Raw genomic sequence first — 16,595 nt, 5'->3', positions numbered from 1 at the left:
AAAAAAAAAAAAAAAAAAAAAAAAAAAAAAAGACAATTCTAAACACAGCTAGGTCTTGGGGCACGATAGGCAGCTTTGTAATGCCAACAAAAGAAAAGCTCGAGATGAACTGTGTGTTTTTAATGACTTTCCAAGTGAGCAGGTGGCAGCCAAAGATCCAGAAGCTGGTCCCTGTCATTTACCCGGATCTGTACCACCACAACACAAGCCCTGGAAGCTGTCAAGGAGCTTCCTGCCAAGTGCCAAACCCCTCCAAACAAGACAAGGTTTTTTTCTTTTTTAAAGGAGAAAATATTTTTAAAATAGAAAGCAAATCAATCAATGAGAAATTATGTGAATTATTCTAGATCTTCAGCAGATTAAGTTCCATCATTCTACATATTTTTATGTCCCCTTCTGCACCTGTTTTGTTTCTGCTACAAAGTATATTTCAGCATCTCATTTTTGCAGTTTTTGTTCAGCCAATGCCCTGCACAGCACTCAGCTGTGTGTTCAGTTATTAAATAAAATGTTTGGTCACTTCCTCTGAACTCAGCCAGCAGAGCTGCAGAGGCTTCAAAACCAAAACAGAGTTTTGATAACGTGATTTTCATTCCCCTTGCTTTTTGGCTTTTATTGGGTTTTGAGTTGCTGAGTATTTTTAAGAATAGGACAAAGAAAAGCCTGGACACTAACAAGAAATAAGAGACTAGACACCCTTAAGTGACAGAAAATTCTCAATCTTGTTGAATTCTTAAACTAATTGACAGTAATTGTTAAATAGTTTAGCACATCCTTTGGGATTTTATTTACACAAAGGATTTCAAGGCAACTGAATAAACCATCCAAAACATTCAATTTCAGTTTCAGCACCCTCCCTTGAAGCTACAGACTAAAGGTGCTGGTGGGAGGGCTGAACCTTTGCAATCAGCTAGCCACGGAGACAAAACATAAACATAGCAGGGCAACGTTTAATGATAAGTGACAATGAAAAAATAAAAAGTATGGGCCTACACTATAAGAATAACAAGCCTTAGAGACATGACTGTTAACTGGTCTCCTGATTTTCACCTGGCTATACTAAAATGGACAATGAAGACATTCTTTTTCAGGTACACACAGCAATAAGTCTGTGCTGAAACAAAGGGGAACCAAAATATTTAATACCCGATGCAGGAACAAGCACAATGCACTGCAGATGCACCAAGAGCAGAAATGGTTTCTTTTGTAACCAGAGGCTCGAAGACAACAAGTTCATTGATGGGTTGGTTTTTTTGTTTGCTTGTTTTAATTTACCTCAAAAAGAGGAGGATGTTAAATTAAGGTAAATCAAGTTTGGAACAAGTTTAGTTTACAAATGCAAAATGCACTTTTAAGTAAGCAGACCAGAAATTAGTTTTGTGTGTTCCAGACAGACGCAATACTAAAGACAAAAAGAAAACTCATCATATTAATGAATCATTATCTCACAACTACAGAACAGAGATAAGGAAATAGGGGAACTTTTAAACACAGCTCATTCCAGCATCACACTCATAGCACTGCAGCCCAGACCTGTGTGCTGTGATAGCAACAAAAAACGGTGCAAGTCTGGCAGACACAGAACCTTCTCCAAAACACTTATCAATAAAATGCAGCAGCACTTCCAGGGCCTGCAGTTTTTCCAGCTATGAATAACGACATATTTACAAAAAGTCAGGTGATTACACACACCTCAGCTAGGGGGAATGAAGGAAGAAAAGTCCTATTTCTGCTACAGATGCCACACACAAGTAATTTGAAACTTAAGTTTCTCTATTTATGCACCTGGGAACAACAAAAAAGTGGAATTACACAGTGATTTTCCACTTTCCCAAATAGAAAAACTGACATTACACAGCAGCTGTACCTGTTCCTACCACGACAGGAGGCTTCAAAAGAGCAGCTGATGAAAAGAATTTAATTTTTTTTTCATGAAGATGCTATAGTAACATTTGCACTAAAAAAAGTATTGCTTGGAAAACAAAGGTGTTATAAATAAATAGGAGGCTCTTCAAACTAATGAGGCTTTAATGGACATTACTGCAGTCCTGCCAGCCAGCCTGAGACAGCACGGAAGGAATGCATGGACTGACACGCAGGACTCTGTTTGGATCACTCGCTCTAAACCAGATAAAAATCAGAAGCCAAAATCCATCAGAATGGAAACTGCTGCAAGAATCAGATTAGTCTGCGTTTGCTGTTCTCCCCATCGCAGCCACTCGGGCTGAGGATTCTCACCTGGAGTTTCTGCCACGAGCACAATAAGGAATATTTAGGCAAGAGGGATGCAGTTGCTGCCATGGAAAAACTCACTGGCTGTAAGATGCTGCCTGCCCCAGCTTCACTCCCAAAACAAAACTGAATTTTCTCCCTTCTCTTAAAGATGAGGACGATGAGGACCCAGAGCAGGGATGGGGGGAAACCCGGATCAGATTTCACCCGGAAAGCGCACAGGGGAAAAAACCCGGACCGGATTCTGCCCGGAAAACATTTTAAAAAATCTGTGCTAGAGCTCAAACTCCCACTAATTCCACACCGGCAGCACTGAGTTTGTGTCCTCATCAAAGACAAAGGTTCCTCCTCAGGAGAAAAGCAGAAAGCACCAGTAATGAACCACAGGAAATAGCGTGGAGGCCCGAGGATCTTTCACACATCAAACACCAAATAAAATTAATTAGTCCCATTTAAGCAATGCAGCAACATGTACCATGCCCAGCTAGCACTAAAGCTAACTCTGCACCATTGCTGTGCTCGGCAACCTCTCACTCCAAACCAAAAACCAGTTTTTCAATTGGAGTAAAGGCTTTCAAAAGACTCTAATTGTTTGCTACCCCAACCACTTCTGGTTTCAGTCAGTTCCTCTCTTTTTTCTTCTTCAGAGGCACGCAACACTAGTTATTGAAATATTTTCTTCTAGAAATAAAAACTTCGAGTCACCATAAATAACCTTCCTCCTGAAAACTCACCAACCTGTGTATGAATCAGTCACTTTCATACAATTGCTTCCATGTTGGACTAAGTGAAAAAAGCTTCAATTTAAAACAAATTTACTTTTTCCTCCACCTTTTAGATCCCAATAAATGAAGAGAGACACAAAACCCATTCTGAATCCTCAACCACAACAGCTGGCATCCCTGGGTCACTAGCAGGTGTTTCAAGATCGTTACCACCTATTCACTGATTAACACCTGGGTCCAGCAGGATCCTGAGCACTAAAGCCCTAAGAGAGGTGATCCATCTCGCTAAGAAGAGACTGGAGATAAAACAAATTCAAGGGCAAGCCGAAGCTTTAAGTAGCTCGTTAGGTATTTAGGAGGAAGTGCGAGTTCAGATGTTCAAACTGTTTTAAACTCAAGCACTTGAGCAGAGTGCACACGTGCCACAATAAAATCCTATTTTATAGCTGCACGGCCCACAGGTAACACGTGGCTGTACTGCCTACTTAAACTGCTTTTGCATTCATTGCTGTCTTAAAAAAAAATTCTCAAGCTCCTTTCCCCCTTATAGATACAAGCAGGAGAGTGAGGCTCCACCAAAAATAAAGTCACATGCATTTCAAGAACTGTGTCATGTCCCAAGCAAAGCCACCGCTCCAGTGCAGTCAGTCAGAAGTTAATGAAATCTGATACATCTCGCTTGAATGAGAACTCCGAGCTCAAGTCAAGGCTGGGATATTATGCAATCCTGCTTTGGAAGCCTACTCCTGCTAAATGTTCCCTATGGAATTCAGCCCTCTTGGAGCTCACACGGAACGCAGGGCCAGCCCCTGGTGGGGGAGCAGGGCAAGGGGCAGTGCTGGACATTATTCCCAGAGTGACTCTTTTCACCTTGGGCACTCAGGTGAGAACCTGAGGGACAACTGCTTCACAGAATCATGGAATGGTTGGGGCTGGAAGGGGACCTTGAGGGCCACCCAGTGCCAAGCCTGTGCCACGGGCGGGGACACCTTCCACTGTCCCAAGGTGCTCCAAGCCCCGTTCAACCTGGCCTCCAACACTTCCAGGGGTATCCACAGCTTCTCTGGGCAACCTGTGCCAGGCCTCACCATCCCCACAGTAAAGAATTTCTTCCCCAATATCCAATTTAACCCAACTACCTGCCAGTCTGAAGGCACTCCCCTTGGTCTGTCATGACAGGCTCTTTCCCTTCAGGTGTAAACAGTCTTTCCTCATCTTCCCTGTAAATTCCCTTCAGGTGTAAACAGTCTTTCCCCATCTTCCCTGTAAATTCCCTTCAGCTACTAGAAGGCCCCAGTTAGGTTACCCAAAGCCTTCTCTTTTCCAGGGTGACCAACCCCAATTCTCTCAACCTTTCCTCAAAGTAGAGATGCTCCATTCCCCTGATCAACTCGGCGGCCTGCTCCGGGCTCGCTCCGACACCTCCACGTCCTTGATTCCATACCCCTCATTCCCCTCTGTCTGGAGTGACCCGTTTAACCTTGGGCACTGTGTGCCCACACAGGCCGGGAACCGCCGGGGTTCGGTCCGGCCATCGCTGCAGCGCAGGGAGCGCCGCCGGCTGAGGGCGGGCACCGCGGGCACCGCCCGCCGCCTCCCTCTCGCCGTGCCCGGGCAGCCTCTGCCGGGCTGGGGAAGCTGCACGGCCCCTCCGCAGGGCGGGAAGGCCGTCCGGGCCCGCTTCTCCCCACAGCGGGGCTGGAGTGACCGGCCATGCCCGCAGGGAACCCCCCTCGCCCCCCCGGCCACGCTGCCTCCGAGGCGGGCGGGAAAGCGGCCGCTACTCACAACTCCAACATCCACTGGCCCTGCAACACCAGGCTCCAGTTGGAGCCGCACAGCACTCGCACGCTGCTCCGCGGCTCGCCGGGGCTGTAGAAGGAGGAAGAAAAGCAGGCGGCGGGACCCAGCAGCGCTACGAGCAGCAGAGCGCGGAGGAACCGCCGCCCCTGGCGCCAGCGGCCCGGCGCCATCTTGGGCCGCCCGCCCTCAGGAAGTCGGGGCAGGAGCGGCCGCGGGGGCGGCGCCTGCGCGGGGCAGGGGCGGCTCCTCCCGCCCGGTCCGGCCCGGCCCGGGCGCTCCCGGCTCCGCCCGCCCCTCACGGCGGGAGCGGCCGGGCACAGCCCCCAGCGGTCCCGAGCGGTCCCCAGCGTGAGGAGGCGCTCGCACGGGGCCTCTGGGCACCTGCTCCGGCCGCAGCGTGCAGTGCGCTCGGCCAGGTTTCCTGAGCTCTCTTGTCGCCGGCGCCGTGTGGCGGGAGCTGCTTGAACAGCGGTAATGGCTTCAGCGGTGCTGTGAGGCACCGGCGCTGCGCGGTGGGCTCCCCGTTCCCGGGGGCTGTGGAGGGGTTAAAAAAGCCCAGAGCAGGCCGGGATTCTGTCCAAGCCCCCTGCCAAGGCGGGATCACCCAGAGCAGGTGACAGGAACACCTCCAGGTGGGTTCGGAATCTCTTCAGACAGCAATACTCCATGGCAGCCCTAGGCTGCCTTTGCGCTGCTGCCTCAAGCTGAACGTAAAGAATGTCTTCCTCGTGTTGAGGTGAAACTTCCTGATGCATTCTTCACCCCATCCCAGACACATAACGCTGTGTTTTCCATGACTTCAGTGAGATTCCTGTCAGCCCCGTGCTTTTGGCTTGTCCAGGTCCCTCTGAACCTTGCCCTTGAGTGGGATGATCGCGCTCTTAATTCATGGAAATTAAGAGAATCGACTTCTTTAGTTAGCCTGGTAAATTGACCAGGAAAAAAAAAAAAAAAAAAAAAGAGATCACTGTACAGGTCTAGGCTGCCTTCTTGTCTGTTGTGAAAATCTTTGTTTGGCTGGAGATTATCTTGGCATGGGAGTAACTTGTCCTGAACAATTTTCCAACAGTTACTGCAACACAAGGCTGATAAGTCCTGTTGGTAAAACAATCACAGTTTTTTCCCCTCGGCAGAGGAAACAGTAGCATTTATCACCTGTGGATTTTGTTGCACTTTACCAGTTTATTTAATGAGGCTCCTTTACATCACTCCCGTACTTCCCCACAGGATTCTGGGCTTGATCAAACCATTCCTTAAAGCCCAAGTGTTGGTCTGGCCTTTGTTGTCACTGAAGCAGACTCAGGGTTGATATTTGGTGACAGAAGCAGAAGATGCCCCTAGCACCGCTCTGACTATGCAGAAATGGAACCATGACAGATTTTTTTTCTCTTTTGTTACTTCTCAGGAGTAATGAGGCCTCTCCCAATGACTCAGTGACACTCTCCTCACCAGGTATTCCAGCAGTACCTGCCCTTACCAAAGAAGAGTTTTGCTGACAGCTTCCCTTGAGAAGCTGATCCCTTAATTTTCTGAGCCATCTTGCCACTGCAATTAATGCCAGCTGAGGATTAAATAAGTAAAAGCCTCTCAGAACACGATTTTTGTAATATTTTCCTGTTGTACACGAACTCAGAGTCTCTATATTACAATTTTTCTAATCCTTGTGTGATTTGTAAAAGAAAAATAAACTAACAAACAACCTTTCTCTAATTTATCATTGCCCTTCCTAAATGGATAGTGTAAAATTGGATGGTTTAGCAATGTTTAGATCTGGGATATGTAGTGAAGAGGGAAAAAAAATACAGCAGTAGAAATTATTTGAGAAGACACACACTTGGCTGATGTTCCTTTGTGAGAAGCTAATACAGAAAGGACTTTTTTTTTCCTTTTCTGCTGCTAATAAGAGCTTGGAAAATTGAGGGAAACATTCTCATCTTTCTATAGATTCTCTAGGGAAAGAAGAAAAAGTGATTGGCCAAAGCAGAGAGAGGGTTGAGTTCTGCTGGAGCCAAATTAGGAGACTTGAAGTGACAAAGAACTGGTGGTGCAGAAGGGAAGGCTGAGGAACATTTTATTTGGTGGTGGTACAGGGTGGTGAATAATTATAGCTGTGTCATTAAAGAACATGCAAATGAAGGGGCTGAGAAGGAACAACATGTAAAATGATGGCTCCAAATAAATGGGAGTGTTCCTGTGAATTCCAAAGAATCAAGGAGAGAAAAACTTACTTTGTAACTAGTTTATCAGTAATTTCTATCCACATCCAGCACAGGGGAGGCAGAGTTGGTTTCATTCCTGAAAGAGAGCAGAGTGTTCCTAAATCAGGGGAGATGTCATGGAGCTGCTAATCCCTGTGAAGTAGGTCAGGCTTGCCAAGATGGGGATGGCACACCTCATTTGAACCTGATTAGGAACATCCATTAGGAAATGGATGGAAAGAGAGGAGAACCAGTCAGAGAAAACAAGTGTCTGGGCCAGACCTTCTCTTGCTTCTGTGATGACTTCAATTACTCTGTTCCTTACACAATTTACTCTCCTTTAGCTTCAGTGGGTTTCTGTTAGCCTGCACTGCTCCAACCCTTACACTGTGTCTGTGGTGCTCTGCACAGAGCTGGAGAGCCACAGTTTTCCAGCTTCCAAACTCCCTCTGCTCTTACAGAAAAGCTGCAGGAATCAAGCTGTCACTTCAGGTTGCCACAGCTGTTGATTGCAGTGTAGCCATGAACCCCAGGTAAGTTTTGGACAGAATTTGATTTAAAAAAAAAGAATTCTAGTCCGTGTTTTTTTGTTTTAATCTTGATTATAAAATGGAAAGTTGAAGTACAGTATGGAAAGAACAAGTGAAGCTACATGGAGGGAAAGATGCCAACCTGACTTTCTCTTGCTCTGTGACGCTCAGCTCACAAATATTTCTGTGCTGGAATGATAATTTATCTGAGTAACCAGCCCTTGTCCTGCACAGAGGACACCACCAAAAAGCATTGTTTCCTAGACTTCCCCATCAGTAATTTCACTGTTTCTCTTGAGCTGTGTGAGGAACACAGGGCTTTGTGTTTTGCCACTATTTTCTGTATAGGGAGGCTGAACTAGGTGACTTTAAAAGGTCCCTTCCCGCTCAGACTTCTGTGTCTTTGCATTCACTGAACTAAAATTTGCCTCTTCTGGTAGTGTGGTTTTCTAGTGGAAAATGAAGGGAGTTTAAAACTTTAGAGATTTTAGGTGTGTGGCGCAGAGGATGAAGTTGGAAAATTCTTTCCCAACTTTTCTTAACTTGGTCTCTACTAGGTTTATTTTCTACTTTATTGAATGTTGTCCTATTATTAGTTTGTGTGGGTGTCTCGTGGTAAGGAAAGGTATTCCAGCATTCTTGACATGTTTTCTCTCACTGTGTGCCATGATGGATTCATGACACTGCCTAGAGCAGAATAAATTACTACAACACTCATTTTCCTAAAATACACTTGATATCACCAGCTACGTAATTTTTTCCAGTTCTCTGCTGGATTTCCAGAACTACTCTCCTAAACTTCTGGAATTTGTTCTTGATGGCTTGGTTGTGAAACTAGAAAACAAGAGGTTATCATCACACAGACAATAGCAATGTTGATATTTCCAATTTTAATTTGTACACGTGTCTAACAAAACAACACAAATAACAGCTGCAATATAGTTTTCCCTATGTGAGTGCTAAAAGAGTTTTATAACTTAAATAATGTAGTAAAGAGTAAACAAGAAGTGGCCAAAAATACATATTGAATGCATTTTCTACCATGGATTTATTAAGAATAAATCTTGTTATATTTAAAGAGAATGGTTTGGTTTAGAACAGATAATTCAATAAATACACAGCACTGTAAGGGCTGTGCCTCTAATATCCAATAAAAATGAACAAAAGCTTTTAGACAAACTTTGACTTCTGACAAGGAATGTTCATATCTGTCCTTCAAAAATCAGAGTAAAGAATTGATTGGAATATTAAAATAATATACATGAAGAGCTTTCTTGTTCATATTGGTCAAGTTAATGTCAATCTAATGACTGCTCACTAAAAGGTAGGTATGCAATGAGAGGAGGAAATCATATTTACAGGGTACTGGCCCCAGAATCCATCCAGTAGAACATCTCTAACTAACTTTGAGTTTTGCTGTTCGCCAGAAATGTGAAGAATTAGTCCTGCCAAGATTTGGAGACAAGTTATCAAGGGCATTTATCATTGAAAAATACATCTTATTATAAAAAAAAATAATAATAAAATCACCTCTCACTTTTATGCTTCTTACACCATAAAGTAAGCTGATGTGCACCAGCAGTTCTTGCCTACCCACCTGAGTGGCTCTTCTTGTTCCTGTAGTATTAAATTACATTGAAAAATCTGCTTTTTCACCTTGCCTGCACGCCCAGAGGGGGAGTTTGTCATGCAAAGTCTGAAACAGAAGCGCGCCAGAGTACAAGAGAGCTCAGTGTACTCCCTGCAGCCAGAGTGTCTCAGTGTACTCCCTGCAGCCAGAGGTGTCCACGAGCTCCAGGGAGCAGGGATAACCCCAGAGCACAGCTTGTCCTGGAAGCAGAACCGCCCCCGTGCTGCCTCTGCAAAGGTGACCGCTCAGCACACAGAGAGCAGGCGTGGAGGGCAGCCTGTTCTCCTGCAGTGCCTCCCTGCTGGCATCTTCCCTCTGTGCCAGCGCTCCGAGGGGAGGGAGAGGAAGGCATTGCCAAGCCTTACGTAACCCCCAGCCCTGCAAAGAGGAGCATGCTGGGGCTCCCTCTCCCCACACAGCACCCCGGCATGCAGGCACGCCTCCACACCCTTCTCTTTGCACAAGGCAAGAGAGGCCTCCCACAAGATCATCTCCCACCTCTGCTGTGCATCTGTTCATTTTCTGCCTGTCAAGCCTTTTCAGAGTTTAAAAGATCTTACGAGAGATAGGAGAGCAAGCTTTCAAGTTTGAGTGCATCAGATCTGGACAGATCTCATATCAAATGTGAATTTTTATTGCTTTGATTTTTCTTACCTTTTTTTTTCCAAAGTGTAAAAGAGAGAGAACTGGTGTGTAAGGAATTGTTACTTGCAATATATTTTTCTCTTAAAAATACCTTTAAGACAGCAGTACAATTCTCTTTTTAGGCTTGACACCTCTAAAGCCTGATATATGTGGCTGAATTAGATGGAAAGGTATTATTAGGTTTTTATTAGATGGTGATGCATGCTCAAGCTGGCTGGGCTCTTCAGGCAGTAAATCTAGTGCCAACAGCTGTGGCCAAATTCTGCCCCTGTACCTGTTACTGGTTGTGGTTTTCTACTGGTTTTCTGTCAGTTGTGAGAAGGGCATGCATGTACCAGGACAGAAATTACAGTATAACCTGTAATTGACAGAGTAGTTATGATTGTGCTCCCAAATTAAATCAGGAATCATTCTATCAAAGGAAGAAGAGTTATTCTTCCTTACACAATACAGGAATCCAAAATTCAGGCCTTAATAACACAACTAAGGCTTGTTAGATATGCCATGGGTATTATTTAGAGTGACTTCTTGTTTCAACAATAACCTTTTCCAGCTCCTGTCTGGCAGCCACACATTGTGTTAAAGAAGTGAATCAAGCTGTGTTAGTCAGGCAGACCTGCAGACCTCCAGCTGCCCTCAGCAGGGACTGCACAAGAATTGTGTATCCCGAAGCTGCCCTGGGTCCTGTGATCACAGTAAGTGCTGTTTCCATTCCAGTCCCACTTCAGGAGTGCCAAAGTCATTTTTAGCCTGCTCTGACTGCTGCAGGAGCCCAGCAGTGAAGCAAAGGCACAGATGGAAACCCAGGCCAAGCCCACAGATGTCCTGTGGCAGAGGAGCTGCTGTGCACTCTGTAACACACAGAACAGATGCTGTGATCTTAAAAGGTTGCAATGCATCAAAACTTCCTGCAGAAAGAATAAAGGCTCACCTGACAAGATGGCAAGTGTGGGAAAATGAAAGCTGTTGTTTCCTGAGCCAAATACTTGCTTGCAGTCAGTTTTTGGATAAGCATCTCAGAGACAAAGTGCAGCAGAGCCATAAATCCAGATGCCACTGCATGTAGCTCTCAAGCAAAGCTTCCAAAAATCCCAACCTCTGCAAATATCCTTTTTTATTAATCTGAATTTTGGCTGAATTAAGCAGCTTCTGATGAAAGCAGCAGGACATACATGAAACAATATTTTCCAGTGTATTGCTGTATCCACTTTTAAGAGTTTGTAGCATTCTCTCCCACACTAAGAAAATGTCTTCACCTAAAAGCAGTGAAAAATAATATTTCTGCCCCCCCCCCCCAACAATTAACAGATATTCTGTCTTGATATTTATTCCAGTCTTCTGAGGTTCATATGGGATCAGTCTTCTCTAATAATTTTCAGATTTTGGAAAGTAATGGTATTTCCAGGTATTTCAAAACAGGTATTAAATCCTTATCCTCAACCTCCTGTTTTACCAGATCTCCTGTTCCTTTCCCACTTACCTGTGGATGATGTGGACCAAGGACAAGGAATGCTCAGCCTCTGTTTTTCCCTGGCAACCATTTGAACAAGGTAACAACTGCGCAGGACGTTGCAAGGCACTGGAAAAACCTACCTGTCCAGAGAAACTTATTGAAATCTCCACTGAATGTAAGAAATGCAATTATGTAACTGTATTGTGCCATAGCTTTGCCACTGTAATTCTCCTTCTCCTCCCTTTCCCAGAGACTGTTGAAAAGAAGTTATTTGAAAGAAGAATTACAAGCAATATGATCTGAGTTTAAATCAGCACTTATCTTTCATCAGTAGTGTCCAATAGACATTTCAGGCCATTTATTCTTGGGACAATGATCTCAAATTGTTCCTGGAATTTCAGGAACAAGACCACTTTCAGTTAGAGTTGAAAATCAGTGGGGTGATTTTATGATAAGTTAGTTGAATGAAAATTGGAGTCAATCCAAAAAGTTTTCTATACTGCAGCGTAAACCAGGTGGAGTTCAAAATTCTTGGTCCAGAAAAAAACTTTTTCATAACCAAAAATCCAGGTGAAAGATGAGCCAGCCGAACAAAGGTGATTTTATTTCCTACAAAATGGAATGCAAAGATTGCTTCCATGGCACAGTAATTGGTCACAGAAATAGCTCTGCTCTGAAAAGGAGTGCTGTACAGATTAATAATCCTGGCCAAGGGTGCATCTCTGAGTCCCCTCTGCTGCTGGTGAGCAAATGCCTCTCTACAGGTGCCAAGGAAAGGGGCCACTCAGACAACTGCTCACAGGCCAGGCTGCCTCTGGGACAGAGCATTCCCAGGGCTCTGTGCTGCTGCTGCTGCTGGGGATGACAGGTGCCAGAGGCCCAAACACTGCTGCTGTCACAAGAGCCTTTGGGCAGTGTGTCACCTGGGCTGGCACTTGTCTCTCAGGTAGCAGGACAGTGATGTGGGCCTGCTGTGGCAGTCCCTGCTCCTGCAGAGCTCTTGGACTTGGCAGCAGTCTTGCTTGAGTGAGGAGTCACTGCTAGACTAGGCTGCAGATTGTTCAGTGGAGAAATTGTATCTTGGTGCTGAGCCACATGAACGCAGAAGTCTTTTAAAATGCAGATTGTCTGCAAAAAAAAAAAAAAAAGAGAAAAGGCTACTCAAACTTCCAGGAAGCTGAAATTCTGGTCTTTTGTTTGCCAAGGCCACAGAAATCTTCACATATACAATCAACAACCCCTAATTAAATGCAACCTCCAGAGTGCCCATAAATATTTAAGCCTATTGCAACTTTCAGACACAGTTTGATAATTAAGGTTTTGATAATTTCCTTTCCCACAAGGAAAATTATTGATTTTGATCTGGGGGGTAGATCCTGAACAGAGCACTTGTGATCCAGGCCTAGAACCTAAGGGTCTCAGGCATGAAGTGAAGAGATTTTCCTTTTGAAAGAAGAGGAAAGCTGTAGAGGGTGCACATTTATCTGAAGTGTGGGCTGATGATATGGGCTGCTTTCAAAGTCTTTCAGAGCTACCCTTTTGCCAAAGAATGCATTAGCAGATATCTAGAAATAGCAGGCTTTATATGGAATATGTTGCAGTTGGTGACTGCTCGGAGGCTCATTTGCCATCCTTCTCCTCTTAAGTACTGCTCAGCTCCACAAGTGGACAATGCAAACTAGTTCTGATACCTGGATTATGTATGGTAACAATCTAATGGATATAAGCACGTGCCATTATGTGGCTTATTCCAGGAGAGCCCTGTACTGCAAGTGATGGATATTTTTTAAACTGTCCCATTTCTGTGACTTTTTCCATGATAAATGACTAGGAAAAAATGGCAACGCATAAGACAATGATGGCATTCTCTCTTTATGTCTCCAATTCCACAGGGAGATGTTTTGCTTCTGTTCTGGAGATTAATTTGTGAATGAAAACCACCAGGAGTGTAAACCTGAAGCCAAAGGCATCTTGAAGCGAGCCACGTTCAGTGGCTGAGCTGACACTGACACTTGTAACACTGACAGAGCCTTGGCCACAAAGACAGGGGAAGATTACTTCCTGGCTTGGCTTCATAGGGAATTGTACTTCTGGCAAACTGTTAGGGTGTAACTATAAATTTACAGTTTATTTTTTGATTTAAACACAGATCCATACACGAGAAGCACGTCCTGCTAAATCACAGCTTCTGACAGCGCTCCTGGTCCTGCTTTCGCACGTTTGGGAAGAAGCTGAATTAAATGCTTCACTGTGGTAGAAGAAAAGAATACTCTGTTGCAGTTTAGAGAACAGTAAGAGATATTTTTAAATTAATGAGCTGTCCAAGCAGTTTCTGAAATGCAACAATGTGATTTCTGTTGCAGACAGGGGAAAAAAAGCCCTGAGAATGTGCAGGGAGTCAGGCAAGTCCCACCACACCCTAAGAAACGAGCTCTGCTGTCGTTCTCCAAAACAGAGGGCTGTCATTTGGAAATGTAACAGACATTTTTTGAAGTCTTCCTGCCTGCCTAGCATTTGCTGTTGCTTGTGGTTTAGTATTTCCCAGTAAAATCTGGGCTGTGAACAAAAGGCCAGAAAATTACAACTTTTTTGCTGGTAACAGGTGCTTGTTACTTCTTCTGCCCAAGAGGAACTGCGGATTTTATGCCCAGAACATCGGGGGGGGGGGGGGGGGGGGAATATATGCTGCAGAGGGGGCTTAACAAGAACCAGCTGCAGCAGAGCACCAATCAATTTAGTTGGTCCTGATCAGCTTCACCTGGGCCCCCCACCCACACCCTTCCCACAGGTCCTCAGACCCTATTTAAGCTCAAGCTCAAGTAGTGTTGGTCTCTAGCTGTGCCCTGTGCTTGTTTTTAGTGCTCAGTCTGCTGTTTTATTTCCTGGCTGGGTGTCCCCTGTGCCTGGTTCATCCTTGCTGTGTTTGAGGTAAGTGATGAATTTTGTTATTTGTACCTGGTTCAGCTCCTGTGGGATATTGCTGTGGTTAGCTCTGTGCTGGGGTTCTAAAAAAAAAAAAAAAAGTAATGGGGGACTGTAATAAAAGTATAACCCTTGCCTTAGCGTTACTGCAGCATCAAGTGCTATTTTTACATTGCATTCCTATTTTTTAAGAGTCTCTAGTTAAAGCACAGGTAGCTTTTAAACCACCTGCTTGCTTGTTTCTCAGCAAAGTCCCTGCTCAAGCTTTTGCTGCTATCTCATATGAGAAGATGGATAGACAAAGGCTGGAATGAATCTCTGGAAGGTGAGAGTGGAGACTTTAAAAGTTAAATTCATTTTTCTGATGTAACACTGGGAAGTGTTTATGCTTGCTTTAAGATCTCTAGATGTGGGCAACTTGCACTTTTTCCTGCACTAAGTTGTTTGGTTGGGTTTTTTTAGTTTAATTGGCCTAAGCAAGGGGAGAAAGCTTCTCAGATGGAAACTGCTCCATCCTGTTGCACTGGGATGTGTGCTTGTCACAGGCTCCTGTCGCTGTAACCAGCAGGATTAGGGGGTGGGATTTGCTTCTGTACTTCAGAATAGGCTGTTCAGGGAAGCAGATTACTGTATGCCAAACTAATCTTGTGAAAGAGCCATTCCTCAGCCTGCAGAGGCATGGAGAGTACTGCTGGTTCCTCAGCAGAAGAGAGCTGAGAAAGGAGCTGTTTAATGCTGTCAATTGCCAGAGCTTTTTGTGTGTTTGTTCTGAAAGCATGAATGCAGGTGTCATATTCAGCTCAAACACCCATTTCAGAGTATCTGATTTCTGTGAATTATTATCAGCAGCTTCCTGGAGAAATCAGATAGGGAATGTGGCTGTATTAGTGCACCTAGACCAGATGCAGTTAAAGCTTTTAGAAGTGTTGCAGTTTCAGTGCTCATCAGATTCACCCAGCTGCTTCTGTTTGGATTCTAATTAGCATCACTTGGTATTTTTCTGCAGGGTAGCATAGCAAACCTGGCATATTTAATAAGATTGCTGTGCTGCTTTCACAGCTTTAGCTGTCAACCTGCTTTTGTTCTGAGGAAATGAAAAGATGGCTTGTTAAAATCCAAGCTGGAAGGAGGGAAGAATTTAGGATGTTTGGACTTCTGAGGTTTCATGAGGCATGAGAAAACAATGGGAGTGTGGAACTCTAGTTTATATGGATAACTGCCCAGTAAAAATATTTCTTCAGATCAAAAATTTCCTTTCTATCTGAATGAGAGCTATCATCTTTCCCACTGCCAGTGCCTCTTGCTGTTTTGGAACAGTTTGTAATATGTCCTGCTATCCTTGAGCTGCTTTGCAGTCTCTCTTCAGTTGTTGGTGTCTCAGAGCATCCAGGGGAGTGTATCATTATGAGGGGTTTAATGAAGATAATGGGGAAATCAAACAGTTTCTCTTGCAGCATCTGGTTTTAGGAGACTTGAAAAGGTCTGTGTAGACTTTTTTGTACAAAATACTGTGTGCACACCCCAAACATATTCCTATCCTGAATGCCTCACTAAAGGTGGTGATGCTGATGCAAACAGGGAATGACTGATGTAGCCCAAGGCCTTCAAGCTCATCTGAGTAGAGCAGAGTTAAATGTGCTTCCTTCACTGGGCTGTTCCAACAACCCAGTTGTGTTTTCTACATTTCATCTTGGTGCTATATTCATTTGGACACAGCAAATACCTACTGCTCTTTCATTTCCAATGGGCCAGTCTTCACATGAGGACAAATGTTATATTGTTGTGTTTGCTAATAGGAATTTTGCTCTATTTTTCATTTGGAAATATTTCCCTGATAGAGGCAGGAGGCTGGTTGGAAACACTCTGGCTTTTTTGAAATTCTATTTTTGTGTTCAAAGGTACTTGACAAGCTGTATGACATTAAACATAAGCTGAGGGATTTTCTCAATATCTTCCCTTTATTCCTACTGGTCACTAATGCTGTACACATCACTAGTGCCTTGTACAGGGGACTGCCTTTGAAAACACCTATCAGAATACCCTAGTGAGGAATGCTGATGTTATTGCTGTGCTAGTTAAAAATTATAGCAAATACCCTGTGCCAACTCATCCTGCATTAATGGAGTTGAAAGAAAAAACGTTGCTGAGCTTAATTGAGTTTGTGGAATTTCCCTTAGTTCCTTGTTAGGACTGTCAGACCAGGCCCTTCTTTCTCACCTGACTAAACTTCAGTATAAGAATTGGAAGGCTGGATCAGATAAATTTCTGTCAAACTAAGTCTTGTCTCAACACAGGTCAATAACAATTTCCTGAGGAAAGAGTACGAGTTAGGGCTGTTTATAATGTTGGAAACTCTTGGCACCAATAGGGGTTTCTGGAGCATTTATCTTTAATTATCAGCAATGGACTTGTGTGAATTTGTGTCTTTGGACTTGTTCATAGTTCTTGGATCCTTTA

General features: G+C 44.2%; 1 protein-coding gene across 2 annotated transcripts in view; it reads right to left on the bottom strand.

Annotated features, from left to right (window-relative positions):
• The window catches only part of TMX4 (thioredoxin related transmembrane protein 4), a 21,307-nt gene extending 16,357 nt beyond the window's left edge, over window positions 1-4,950 (bottom strand). Inside the window, exon 1 of one of the 2 annotated variants that reach the window (XM_041473959.1) lies at window positions 4,746-4,950. In XM_041473959.1, the coding sequence (XP_041329893.1) occupies window positions 4,746-4,930 (185 nt within the window). In that variant the 5' untranslated portion in view covers window positions 4,931-4,950. The remainder of the gene's footprint in view (window positions 1-4,745) is intronic. The other variant, XM_041473960.1, reaches the window with a different exon arrangement.
• Between the last annotated feature and the right edge of the window lie 11,645 nt (window positions 4,951-16,595).

Source organism: Pyrgilauda ruficollis, unplaced genomic scaffold (assembly GCF_017590135.1).
Source record: "Pyrgilauda ruficollis isolate IOZ18807 unplaced genomic scaffold, ASM1759013v1 scaffold31, whole genome shotgun sequence".
NCBI lineage: Eukaryota > Metazoa > Chordata > Aves > Passeriformes > Passeridae > Pyrgilauda > Pyrgilauda ruficollis.
The sequence above is the reverse complement of the archived record's forward strand: the minus strand, read 5'-3'. Positions and strand labels throughout refer to the sequence as shown.